The 14571-nt window shown below is 40.3% G+C and overlaps 1 protein-coding gene across 1 annotated transcript in view; it reads right to left on the reverse strand.

Moving 5' to 3' along the window:
• Positions 1-14571, reverse strand: part of CFAP61 (cilia and flagella associated protein 61) — a 354812-nt gene that overhangs the window by 234549 nt on the left and 105692 nt on the right. Inside the window, exons 7-8 of the mRNA XM_037057020.1 lie at positions 6914-7011; positions 4137-4211 (exon numbers count right to left, since the gene is read on the reverse strand). Of these exons, the coding sequence (XP_036912915.1) occupies positions 4137-4211; positions 6914-7011 (173 nt within the window). The remainder of the gene's footprint in view (positions 1-4136; positions 4212-6913; positions 7012-14571) is intronic.

The raw sequence follows: 14571 nt of genomic DNA on the forward strand, positions 1-14571 counted from the left end.
CATAAATAAAATACCTCTGTCCCCAAAAGTGTTTTCATTGTGAGTTTGTGATACAAGAGTTTTTGGATCTTGGGACTATTCAGGTGGTTTGGTAGTAAGGTGGAACCCAGGAGGTCCAGCTGCCCACAGGCCCCAGGGAACTGAGCACTGAGTCCTTTTGGCCTCTTTTTAGGGGTATCTAAGAAGATGCTATAGCTTAGTTAGAGAAAAATGATTCTTTCTGAGATCCTTCTTGGAGTTCTTTTAAATCAAAGTAATACATGCACACAGTAAAAATTAAAATAATACTTGCACTAAAAACTTGAAAAGAAAAATCAGGAGCCCCCTGGCTCCCCAAGCTCCTCTCCCCATTAAATAGCACTTTCAGGTTTCTCATTTCTTTTGCTATTTACCTCTATATTTCTGAATATGTGTTTATGCTGTTATTTCTTAATTCATGAGTGTTTGAAATTCCTTTATGGATGTAACCCCCTTATACTACCCTCTTCCTTCAATATAATTACAACACAATTCACAGTTAAAATAGTAAGTATTTACATTATTATGAATACACAGGTATCACTATTACTGGAAAAAGAAGTGTAATATAAATTTGTTCTCATCTGTGTACTTTGTTTTAATTCTGTTGGTTTCCTAATATTTATCACATACTTTGTCAGATTTGTCACGTGTTCGCCAATATTATTTTCCAAACAACCAAGCATTTGAGATAATACTGTACTTTTTGGACTATAAGACACCCCTCCCCCACCCAATTCCTCCCCCATTCCTCCTTTGGGAGGAATGTTGTTAATGCTGCTGTTGAGTTCTGTTTATATTTACATTGGTGAAATATTATGTTACTAAATATTTTACCACATTTTTTATTCAATTTTTTTTTACTATTTTCCTCCTTTAAAACCTAGGTACATCTTATGGTCTGAAAACTACAGGTATATGACTTCATTTCTTCTCTCCACTTCCTCTGATCTAGCCTTGCTCACCTGCTAGCTACACTACCTGCATTATTGTTTTACAGCTTCTGTTTAAGTTCCAGGTCTTTTTGTTGTCTTTTTGTTCATGGTTTATACCCTTTTATCACTAAAGCACTTTTCTAGCTTCCTAAAATCAATTGTAGTTGGTAGATAGCAAAAGACTCAACAGCTAACAGGGCACTTAATGGGGGGATCAAGCATAGACCTGGCATTTCACTGAGCAATCACCTCCAGGGACATTATCTGGATGCCTTTTCTGTGGGCCTGTCAGGTTTCCAGGGGAATTAAGTCCTCCAGTCACCTACATGAGGCACTTGGTAGGCAAAATGGTGGTCTCCAAAGATGTGTATGGCCTAATCCCCAGAACCAGTTGACATTACTTGACAGGGTAAAAGAGACTTTGTAGATGTTATTAAATTGAGGATTTTGAGACAACAAGATTATCTTAGATTATCTGGGTAGGCCCAAATCAGAAGAATCCTTCCTTATAAGAGAAAGGCATGAGAGTTGGAGTCAAGAGAGACTGGAAGATGTCATACTATTAGCTTTGAAGATGGAGAGCGGGGCTACATGCCAAGGAATGCAAGTGGTTTCTAGAAGCTGGCAAGGGAATAAATTCTCTCCTAGAGCCTCCAGTGGGAACAGGGCCCTGGCTGCACCTGGATCTTAGCACAATAAGACCTGTTTGGGTGTCTGACATCCAGAACTGCAAGTTAATACATTTATATTGTCTTAAGCCACTAAATTTGTGGTATTTTGTTGCAGTAGCAATAAAAAGAAAAAAACTAATACAGAGACCTGAATTTTGGCATTTGGATAATATGCCAGGAGGAGAGGCTTAGGGATTACTCCATTTGAAATAGAAAATTCTACTTATTCTTCTATTCTCTATGTTCCCCATTACACAGCCTCATATGTACAATCTGAACCTGAATTTGGAGCTGCTTCTGTTCAATCTCTCTAGAGAATAGTCATCTGGTTGTTTCACTTGGGGGATAGATGACAAGTTAAGTGCTATTTGCAAGAAACCTAGTGCCCCCAACCCTCCAGAGCAGACAGTCAAGCAGACCCCATGTTTCAGACCCGTCCTTGCCCTACATTCCACAGAAGCTCCAGGTCCCGAGTTTTACTTTTCTTAGCAGTATTAAGCCAGTGTAAACTTCACCATTGATTTTCTTCACTTGAAACATTTTAGTGTTCATCTTGCACCATCTTCTCTCTCGGTCTCATAGTCTTTGTAAATATAGGCCCTTTTTATTTCTTTACAGTCATTTGTCAGTTCAGTGTTCTTTTTTTCCCCAGAAGGAAAAGGAGATAAACATGGGAAATCCATTCACCTGGTCAACAATCCATTGTTGACCCAGATGCCCTCTGGGGTTCTGGTACTTTGAATGCAGTGAGGACTGTCCTGTGCCCCCACCACATCCTTGTTTGGGTTCCCAAAGGAATGGTTACCATTTCAGAAATATTGCAGAAAAAACTGCTCCCCTGTGCTGTATGTCTGACTTTCTCTTTCCCAAGGCATGGGGAGTAAATGCCTTAATGTGGGTTTCCCCAGAACCAAACTCAGAGCTAACTTTATTTGGGGAGTAGTAACAGGAAATTCTGTGAGGGGAATGGGGAAGTGAGGAGAGGAAGGGAAGGACACCAACACAGAGTGTTTAATAAGTGGGTTACCACTCATTGGTGGACTCATTTCCACCAAGATCTCTCGGAGACCATGAAGTACCCCCATAACAGGCTAGGGAACTGGGACACTGATTCTCCAGCTGACTTCAGTCATTAGTTAATGGCTGCTCCCCTAAAGATTCTGACCTGCCTGAAGGCACAACAGCAGAGAAAAAACAGGCACTTCTCAGGGTGCTAAGGAATGAGCAGTGCCAGAAGCATATGGGTAGAGGTCCCACAGTGCATGCTGAAGTGAGATTCAGAAAATTGACCCTGAGCCTGGCTAGTGCACTCTGTTTCCAGCAGCACATCCTGCTCCAGGATCCATGCATTCTCGTCTCTTCCATGCACTTAGTCCAGGAGGGCAGACTCTGCCCAAAGGGTGAGGCCTGCCTACAGCTAGGTGTGTACATTTAATTCAGTTAGAGAAAGTAGTAAGTCCATTTTTGTTACACATCCAAACTTTGCTCTCAAGGTCAGGTTATCTCTAGCTGACCTCTGTAAAGACCTAATTGCTCCGTTCTATAGAGGAGAGGGGAGCAATAATCTCCCTTCCCTCAGAATTCAAGTATTTGAAATTAATGTTCAGTGAATTTGTCCCAGGACCTCCATGGAGATGACTCAATTTCCTGTTCCCTGTTTCCCCTTCAGGAGCTCTACAGATTTTTGGGGTGATTCATTCTGCCTCAGCTGACCTAACAACAAGAGGCACTTGGGAATCCACTGGAAGTTTGGAACTGTGCTCATTACTGAGGAATGAGAACATCTGATCATATCAATCTCCCACTTAAAACCTTCACAGCCTTCCTCTACTCCTTAGGAAAAGTTCAAAATCCAGAGCATGGTCCACAGAGCCCTGCCAATTTCTACCTGAATCCTCAGGTTTCCAGCAGGAAACAGACCATATACACCAATGGAGTAGATAAAGCTGGTTTAACAAAGGACCATGTGTGAAGGTGTGTGCAGGGTGAAGGAAAACCAACAAAGATGAGGAAGTTCCCTGGGATAGCAACTGGCATAAGATGCTACCACCCTTAGCCTGCATCTGTAACAGGAAGGAGCAGTTACTAGAACCAAGGATGCAGATGAATGACATATAACACATATTAAGTGTGTAAATGAGAATATGTATGAACATATGATACATATAGTTGCAAAAAATTCTTATAAATGTTTTGCCCCTACAAAATGTTTTCTCTGTGGACAATGGGGCAAAAGAGAAAAACTCTAATTACTGAAATTTTCGTAAATAATTCATGTAGAAACTGTAACTTTCAGGTATGAGTTGTGGAGGACAGAAGAGAGGATTAATCACAGCAAAGTAAAAGTTAACCAAAGGAGCTTTTGTGGAGTAAGCCCTAAAGGAGGTGGCAGATGTAAACTTGTAAAGAGACTCAGGGAGCTGGGAGGAGAAAAGGTCACAGACTCAGGTGGCAAGGAGTGAACCGTGTGGGGGACAACCAGACAGTACGCAAAGCCCTGCACAATTCCTACCTCTATTTCACTAGTAGTGCCACTTTGGACTATTGGTAAAAGTTCCTCAATTGCGGCTTCTTCTGTGATTTTTTCCTGCAAACAACAATGGCAAAATAGGAATTAATCAACTCCCAGAGTGGCTCAGAGCCTGAGCTTTGAAGCAAACTGCCTGGATTCAGATCCTGGCTCCCATGCTTACTGCTTGTGTAGCAGTGAGAATGTTATGGGCCCTCAGTTTCCTCATCTGAATAAAGGAGTTAAGAGCATCACTTACCTTATAAGGCTGTTATGAGAATAAAATAAGGATAAATAGGTAAAACAGACACCTACTTAGCACAATGCTGGCACTCCTAATTCTCTGTAGATGTTAGTAATAATAGCTAACACAAAATACTGTTATTCTCCTGTGCAAATTGAAAGCTGCACTAGGTTTCTAAAATGGCTTTAGTGAGGTATAACTGAAATATAGTAAACCGCATATATTTAAAGTGTACCTTTTGAAAAGTTTTGACCTTTATGCATGTACCCATAAAAACATCACAATAAAAATAATGAGTATACACATCACTCCTAAAAGCTCCTGTGTTTCCATGTGCCCTCCTCCCACCCCGTGCCACTCTGCAACCCCATTCAAGCAATGAGCTGCTTTTTATCATCATAGATTATTGTTGTGTCTATACATGGATCTTCTGTTCTGCTCCATTAATTTATTTGTTGACCTTGACATCATTATTACATTGTCTTAATTACAAGGAATTTATAGTAAGTCTTGAAATCAGAAGTATTAGTCCTACAACTTTGTTTTTTTTCCCAAAGTTGTTTTGGCTACATAAGTCCTTTCCATTAACATATGAATTTTGCAGTCAGTTTTTCAATTTCTATAAAAGTTTCTCCTGAAATTTTGACAGGGATCACATTAATCAATTTGGGAAAAATTGACATTTTGGCAATATTGAGTCTTCAAAACCATGAACATGGGATATCGTGATATCTCTCCAATTATTTAAGTCTTATTATATTCTCTCAGAAATATTTTGTATTTTTCAGTATGCACAGGTTTTAAAAATCTTTTATCAGATTTATCTCTAAGTATTTTGTACATTTGTACTATTGTAAATAATATTTATCTCAATTTCTATTTGTTCATTGCATATTAATTTTGCATATATTTAGCAACTTGCCAAAGTACTTATGAGTTCTAGTAGCTGTTTTGTAGATTCTAGATGATTATCTTCAAATAAGAGAGTCTTAATTCTTCTTTTTCAATCTAGCTGCCTTTTATTTCTTTTCTTGTTTTCTGCACTGGCTTGAACCTTTACTACAATTTTCAACAGAAGTGGTGAGAGGACATTTGTGCTTAGTTCCTGACCTTGGTGGAAAGTATTCAGTCTTTTACCATTAAGTATGATCTTAGCTAAAGATTTTCCTAAAATAACCACCATCCAATTAAAGAAGTTCTCTTTACTGCTATTTTTCCACTTTTTTATTATGATTGTATGGTATATTTTTCTTCATGTTCCTTGTGCTTGCTATTTGTTAAACTTGTGCTTGCTATTTGTGACTATGGGTTTGTTGTTTTCATAAAAATCATTTAGAATTTTTTTAGTTATTTCTTGAAATGTTTTTGTTCTAATCTTTCTCTCCCCTTTTTCAAATGAACTCCAATTACATACATATTAGATGCCTGAAGTTATCTTATCCCACAGCTCACTGACACATTGATCTTTTAAATCCTCATTTCTATTCTCATTTCTAAATTCTCATTTCTAAATTTTTAAATTCTCATTTCTAACAGGACCAATGGTCCTTTTGTGGTTTGTGGGATAAGAATGCATTTTCCATAGAGACAATATAAAAATTGAAAGGATAAGCCAGGAGGCCTAGAGCTAAGATAAATGTCCTCCCTCCTTCTTCTCCTCAAGATTTTCTTTGCATCAGTTGATGGGCAAGGAGAATGTTGTTTTGTCTAAGACTGGAAAGGAGAAATGAAAGCAAGTTGGGCACTACACTCGTCCCCCATCCTGGGCTCAGGAATGGGTTCCAGGACTAGCTGGATGGAGGAGTCAGGAACACCAGAAGCTGAAGGAACTGTGTAGTGAAATGCACTCTGGGAGTCTGGCTATACACAGTGCTGACGAAGGACCAGGTTGACAATGTCAGCCCAGAAGTGAGCCCATGGCTCTCTTTGGTTTTGGTCCCTTTCTTTATTTTAGGTAAGGGCTGCAGAAGCAAACAGAAGCAGAGTGCTATCAATGTTGCCCTGGCAGAAGAAGGGGGAGGGGCTCCTGCTGAGGCCAAGCCAGGACAATGGAGCTAATAGCTCTCCAGGAAGCTGTGTGGACCTCTGTGTAGTCCACATAGCTTGCAATTGCAGGGTCCAATTGGGAAGGAAGGAAAGTGCTGTATTATTTGAGTATGTGGATACTGTGTAAGTCTCTTCAGAAAGTCTGAATTTTTTAACTGGGTTTAAGTGAGCAGCTTTATTGAACTCAGCCTCCTGAAACCAGGGAATGGGTGAGAAGGAAGTTAGAGAAGGGATGAAATTCCATTCTGAGCTGTATTCCTAAAGATAGCAGTGATGCTCTAACATGTCTGTTACAAACACACAGCCTCTGTTTCCTCTGGGCTTGCTCTCTCCTTGACCTTAGTGCTCCCATTGCTAGTTAGGCCTTTTTGGCATCAGAAGTTAGAACTTCTCAAATAACCCGAACACCAGAATCATCCACAATTGTGACCACCCAAGCAGCCCCTCGGGCTATCCCATGCCCCAGACATGAGTGGATGATCTCCATTACCTGAATACTTTCCCTTTCCCTGCCCTCTGGACTGACAGGTTCCTGTGGTTCCTCAACTATTTTCTGGGAATCCTGGCTGCCACTCCTGAGCTCAGCATCTTTGAGAGAGAGAGAGAGAGAGAGAGAGGCATAAGGGCAGAAAACAGATGATAAATATCTGCAGAACCACAGAAAATTGAAAGCAGCATAGTAATGTGTTTCTAAATTGCAAACTAAAGAATTATATTGCAGAGGGCAGCACCATGAGGTGGGAAGAACTGGGTCTTCACAGCCCACCCCAATTCTCACCTCTCCATGCCTTCATCCACATGATGGAGATAAAATAACGCCAGAGATGGACCTCGGGGCTGGGCCTGGCACCCAGGAGGCCCTAGACAAAGCCAGTTGCTATGTGATCCTTTCATAGAATCCCCCTTTGAAGTTTACAAACAACTGATTAGCAACTTCCTGGATGGCAGGCTTTGAAATGATTTTAAGATTGAATGTGGAAAAGACTGCAATTATCTACAACTAAAGGCCAAAGATTAGCACGAGGGCTACTTTCCCTTTGAAAAGATTGTGAACATGCACCCTGACAGTGGCCAATCTTCACTTTTCTACTCTCTAAGCAAAAAGAACTGGAACCAAGCATTATTGGTTTAATATGTTCTGGAAAGTCAATAATCAGGGTAGTGTTCACATATTTAAGCTTTACTGAAAATAATAGTTGAAAACCATTTTTCCCATTTTGTCTCTAAAGCTCCCCGCCTTCAGCTTTCTTTCTTCTTTCTTTCTGTCTTTCTTTCTGCCTTTTTTCCTGTCAAATTCTCTTCCTATTGGTCTCTCTTCCTTTCTCTCCCTCGATTCCTGCCCCCTCCCTCTTTCTTTCTCTCCAACTCTCTCTCCACTCCTGTTTTTTTCTCTTCCTCTTTCCCCCCACCTCCCCTCTCCCAGGCCTCTGTTCTGGCTCACCCTGTGCCTGCTCTGCTGGGGATTCTCAGCCATGATATCTGCTCTCAGCCTTTGGGCCTTAGCTTAGAGCATCTCTAGGACACCTTGCCAAGGGTCTGTCCCTCCCTGGGGTGCTGCCACAGATGCAGAAGTGACCCTGGCTTTGCTGGAGGCTCCAGAAATGGTGCCACCATCTTGGGCTTGCTGCTCTGTCTTGTTTCCAACCTTTCCAACAGCTACATCAGATGCTGCAGGGTCACAGGCAGCCTAGATCCTCTCTGCTTCCTCCTCTCCCACTGTTTTCTTCTAACGCCAGCCAGGGCAACTGCCCCTGCACATGCCTTTCAACCCCATGTTTCTGGATTACTCATACCCTCTACCTGCTTCTGGCAAAGATATAGGTGAATGAAATGGAATGAAATTCTAAGAGAAAAGTTAGATGCCCAGGGAAGTGTAAAGGGCACATGTGAGGAGATACATCGTATTGCAGGTACAATAAGAGACAACTGCCTCCAAGCATTGTAAGTAGCTCTTTTGGAGGAAAAAAAGATAGAGTAGTGAAGGACACTGAATAAACTTTTCTGAAGGGAGATACTTTGTCAGAGGGGGGGAGTTGGGGGCCAGGTGAGAAGGGTGAAGGGATTAAGGAAAGAAATAAAAGAAAGACTCGTGGTAACAACAAAATGGGAATTGCTGGGAGGGAGGCTAGGATAGGGGGAGGTAAAACAGGGTAAAGGGAGGATATATGGTGATGGAAGGAGACTTGACTTAGGGTGGTGAACACACAATACAATATACAGATGATGCATGTAGAATTGTGTATCTGAAACATATATAATTTTATTAACCAATGTCACCCCAATAAATTCAATAAAAATTAAAATTAAAAAAATAAAAGATGCTTTAGAGATCAAAACCTTTGTATGAGGTATCAGTAGCAAATATATTTTCCTATAGAATTGGTTCCTTTTCAATTTTTCTTTATGTTTTCTGATGTTTTTTAGCTTTGCTAAAGCTTTTTATTTTGATGAAGTTCCATTTGTTTATTCTTTCCTTTATGTCCCTTGCTCTAGGGGACTTATCAGTGAAAATATTGCTATGTGAAATATCTGAGATTACCCTGCCTATGTTATCCTCTTGGGCTTTTATGGTGTCTCAACTTATATTTAAGTCTTTTATCCATCATGAGTTTATTTTTGTGTATGGTGTCAGTTGGTGCTCAAGTTTTATTTTTTCGCATGTACCTGTCCAGATCTCCCAAAACCATTTGTTGGAGAGGCTATTTTTACTCCATTTTATGCTTCTGCTCCATTTGTTGAATATTAATTGACCACAGAGATATTCCAGGCTCTCTATTCTGTGCCACTGATCTATGTGTCTGTTCTTATGCCAGTACCAGACTGTTATGATTACAATGGCCTTATAATATAGTTTGATATCATGTATTGTGTTCCCTCCTACTTTATTCTTCTTTCTCAAAATAGCTGTGGCTATTCAGGATCATTTATGGTTCCACATAAATTTTGAAATATTTGTTTTATATATGTAAAATACGTCATTGGTATTTTAATAGGGATTGCATTGAATCACTAATCATCAGAGAGATGCAAACTAAAACCACAATAATATACCACTTCATATCGGTCAGAATAGCCATCATAAAACAATGCAACAAACAATACTTGGTGAGGTTGTGAAGAAAAGGGAACCCTAATGCACTGTTGCTGGGAATGCAGACTGGTTCAGCCACTGTGGAAAATAGTATGGAATTTCCTCAAAAAAACTAAGAATTGAACTGCTTTTTGAACCAGCAATTCCACTGTTGGGATTATACCCTAAGAATCCTGAGACACGAATTCAAAAGAACCTACGCATCCCAATGTTCATAGCAGCACAATTTACAATAGCCAAGTGGTGGAAGCAATCTAAGTGCACATCAGTAAATGTGTGGATCAAAAAAACTATGGTCCATTTACGCAATATGGAATTCCACATAGCAGAAAGAAAGAAGGAGCTCCTACCCTTTGCAACATCATGGATGGAACTGGAAAGCATTATGCTGAGTGAAATAAGCCAGGTGGTGAAAGAAAAATACCATATGATCTCACCTTTAAGAGGAACATAATCAACAAAACAAATAAGCAAGCAAAAATATAACCAGAGACATTGAAACAAAGAATCAACTGACAGAAACCACAGGGGAGGGGTGTTAACAGGAGAAAGAAAGGGAAGGGTCATGCAGAACATGTACAAAGGACCCATGGACAAAGCTAAAGGCAGGTAGGAATGAAGGTGGGAGGCAGGGGAGCAAACTTGGGGAAAAATGGAGACAGCTGTACTAGAACAACAACAAAAAAGATACTTTGGGGAGAATAAAATGTACCATGCCTCTAGTTTCTGAATATGCCCTGCTTCTCATAAAACTTTCCTGATAGTCAGCATGGGGCTTCTGGTATTCTCATGATGACAAAAGCAGCATGCTTTTTAGGTTGTTTACTTTGTTACTGAAATATAACACACAGACAATAAAGTCTGTGAACATGTATCTATTCCCATATAACAACCACCCAAATGAAATCTAAAGCATTTCTAATGCCCAAAACATTCCCCTCTCATCCCCCTGTCCAGCTAATACCTCGTTAATGGTAGCTACTCTTCTAACTTCTACTATCATTGATTCATTTTGCTCAGCAGAAAACATTTTGAAGAAAATATATTATCAATAACTCTCTATTCTTCAGTTGCACTTTTTAAAAAACATAGTCTTTTCCTATTTTAAGTTTTATATGTGAAGAACTACAAAAAACAAAACTAAAAGAAAACTGGACCTTCATTGTGCATATATTTCTTTAATAATTAGGACAAAATTACTAAGAAGTCAGAAATCTTAAAACTATCAACAAATGAATCTAAAAAAAAAAAACCAAACTAAGCAACAACCAAAACTGGAACAGTATCATACATACGGAGATCATTTGGAGGGTTATCAGCTGGGAGGGGGGAGGACGGAGAATGAGGGAAAAAGTGCAGGGATTAAGAAGCATAATTGTTGAATGGGGAAGATGGTAGCGGAGTAGGACAAAGAGGATTCCGCTTCCCCCGACACATGGGAGAAAAACCTGGCTGATCTGAGGAGGAACACAGCAGATAGCCAACAGTGCCTCAGCATATAGGAAAATAGGAGTCTATAAATTGTAGCAGACACTGAAAGGCCAGAAGGTGAGGAGATGGCTGCAGGTCAATACAGTCCTAGGGACCAGTGCAGAGGCTGCAGGTTGTGGCTGCCACCTCCACCGGACCAGGAACCAGGGGCCCGGGACAGGTCTGCTGTGGACTCTTTGGGAGCCAAGGACTGGCAGCAAGGTCCTTGGGAGAGAGCCCGGTTATCAGTTTCCTCCCTACCCAGCTGGGAGCAGTATGAAAAATACCAGGAGAGACTTGTTTGCTTGAAGTGTCAGAGAGAGGAATAGGCACAAGGAAGCAAACAAGGGGACCTTGATCACCCAGGGAGTCTGTGGTTGCCTGCTTAGGACAGTTGAGAGTCACCCTTGCGCTCCCCCATAGCACTGGTTCGCATCCAAAGGTTCGCATCCAAGCCTATGGGACCAGGAAAGCCTGGCAGGGCGCACACGTCCATACCCAAGCCCATGGCAGTGACTCCTGGGGAAAGAATGCTCTAAAAAGGACCTGGATTCCCTTGGTGGGGCGCTGGGGAGAGGCACCGGTCTGGATCTTGGGAGAGTGCTTGTGAGACTGGCTGAATCAACCGAGAAGGGTCACAGTAATCACTCCTCAGCCTGCTGCAGCCAGTGAGACCAGAAAAACCTGTTTTGTCAGTTTGAAACCAGCAAGAGGCATTTTTAAGTAATCTTTTATTTTTTAAACTTTATTATTGTTTTATCTTTCAATACTTTTTTCCTCTCTTTCCTTCCTTCTTGTTTTATTCCTTCTTCCATTCTTTCCAAACTTATTGCGTTTTCCTCCCTTCTGCTACCATTTTTGTTGCTTTTTTCTTGCCCCAACAAATGAGAAAAAAACTTGGAACTGTGAAAAGACCAGAGTTGGACCCAAAGAGGGGTCATCCCAACAGTAGAGACAGACAGACACATTTCGCTTTGCTATAGCAGAGAAAGTACAAGTTACTGCATATTTGTATTATTATTTTTTCATTATCCTTACATCTTTTATTTTAATAGTATTTTTGTATTCCTCCTCTTTCTCTATAGTCTTCTTTGCCTTGGCTGGATATATTGTATCATATGACAGGTTTCCCTTGTCCCTTCATTCATAGTCTACTGCTAATTTACAGTCCTTTACTCCACCTGTGCTCCATCAACACATTATTGAAGGTCCAATACTCCCTATTCTTGGTATCTAATAGATTTTGTCATATGATTATACTCTAATATTATTGTAAATAATAGCTACGCCATACTATTGTAAATAATACACACACCCCTCCCAGATCTTAGCCTACTTCGTTGTATCCTGAACTCTCTGACTGTAGTGGTTAACTCTATTCCCTCTCACACTAAACCTATTTACCAACCTTTATTCTCACCTAACCTCAGAATCTGACCTCCCACAATCTTACTGCTTTCTAGATCCAACTCACAAACCTTCCCTCCCCAAAAAGAGCCTTATCTTTGTTTCCATCCTTTCTAAAAAGTGGCTAGTTGGGTTGAAGATTACGGTTATCACTATACATACCGAAAGAATCTCCTATCTCTTCTCAACCGGCTGATACTGTAAATATCATAAAATACTCTCCTGCTGTCATAAATCATTTTCATTTCCCCTGCAACTGACCACCAAAAAAAAGAGTAGGTGGAAGCAGTAAACACCAGGATAACCACTGGAAGAGAAAACCCAACAACAAAGGAACCAAAAACAAATAACAACAGAAGAAGGTGAAAGAGAGAGGTGAAACCACACAAATCTCAATCTAAGACCTGTCTGGAAATACAACTAAAAAGTGAAGAAACAACCCAGTGCAAACAACTGAACAAGAGCAAAGAAGAATCCTCAAAACCCTGTACAAAAAGAAGAACTAGCTTCAACTCAACCTGCCTCCCTAGCACAACAAATTAAAATGGGTGGCGGACAGAGGGACCATCAGTTCACCAGCTGGTGGGAAGGACCCACAACAGAAAGACCCAGAAACAACAAAAACTCAAAGACAAACTCAGAGCCAATGTAAAGAACAGCCCAAGACCAGCAAGCTAGGAAGACCAAAAGACCACACTACTAAATCTCACAGGGATTGTACCACAGAAGTTCACACCATAAATCCAGAAAGCCAGAACAAATCAATTTAAGAAGCTGAAGCTAACAAGAAGAGTCTCACAAACAACAGAAAACAAAGAAACAATCCCGAAATAAAAGGAAAGAAGGAAGCCTCAGAAAGAATGCTAGATGAAACAGAGGCAACTCAGCTATCAGATATTGAATTAAAAGCACCGGTTATCAGGAAGTTCAAAGAGCTCACAATGAGGTACCAGAAACTACAGGAGAATTACAATGAACTCACTGCAAACTATGAGTGAAAAAGGAAAGAGAAACCATCAGCAAGGGCCAAGAGGACATGAAGTACACAATTTCTGAACTAAAGAACACAGTGGAAGAAATCAAAAGCAGTATCGATGAAGCAGAAGATTGGATCAGTGAGTTGGAGGACAAAGTAGAAAAAAAACTACCAGAAAGAGGAAGAAAAGGAAAAGAGGCTCAGAAAGAATGAAGATGGATTAAGAAAAATGCAAGACAATAAGAAATGTAATAATATCTGAATAATAGGAATAACACAATGAGAAGAAGAGCAAGGGATAGAAAATCTATTTGAAAAAGTAATGATGGGAAACTTCCCTAATTTCATGAGGGAAACAGTCACACATATCCAGGAAACACAGAGAGTCCCAACCAAGAGGAACCCAAAGAGGCCTACCTCAAGACACATCATCAGTAAAATGGCAAAATTACAAGATAAAGAGAGAATCTTAAAGGCAGCAAGGGAGAAAAAGAAAGTAACATACAAGGGAAGCCCCAATAAGGTTACCTGCTGACTTCTCAATGGAAATGCTCCGAGCAAGAAGAGAATGGAAAGAAATATTCCAAGTAATGAGAACCTGAGGCCTGCAACCAAGGCTACTTTGACCAGCAAGGCTCTCAAATCAAGATAGAAGACCAAATAAAGAGCTTTCAAGACAAAAGAAGTCTAAAAGAATACACCTCCACCAAACCAGCTCTGCAAGAAATACTAAAAGGACTGCTTTAAGGAAAGGAAGGAAGAGAGGCAAAGAGAAACACAGGTAGAAAAATGACAATGAATAAGTACCTATCAATAATAACCTTCAATGTAAATGGATTAAATGCTCCAATCAAAAGACATAGAAGAGCTGAATGGATAAGAAAACATGACCCACACATATGCTGCCTACAAGAGACTCATCTCAGGACAAAAGACATACACAGACTAAAAGTGAAGGGCTGGAAACAAATTTTCAATGAAAACAGACAAGAAAAAAAAGCCAGGGTAGCAATACTCATATCAGACAAAACAGTCTTCAAAAAAAGGGCCATATAGAGAGATCCAGAAGGTCACTTCATAATACTGAAGGGAAGAATTCACGAAGAAGACATAAACATTGTGAATATATATGCACCAACATAGGAGCACCCAAATATATAAAAAAAATCTTAGAGGACTTCAAGAAAGATATTGATAGCAACAC

This window comes from Sturnira hondurensis, unplaced genomic scaffold (genome assembly GCF_014824575.4).
Source record: "Sturnira hondurensis isolate 20B ecotype Veracruz unplaced genomic scaffold, ASM1482457v3 Scaffold0009244, whole genome shotgun sequence".
Lineage (NCBI taxonomy): Eukaryota > Metazoa > Chordata > Mammalia > Chiroptera > Phyllostomidae > Sturnira > Sturnira hondurensis.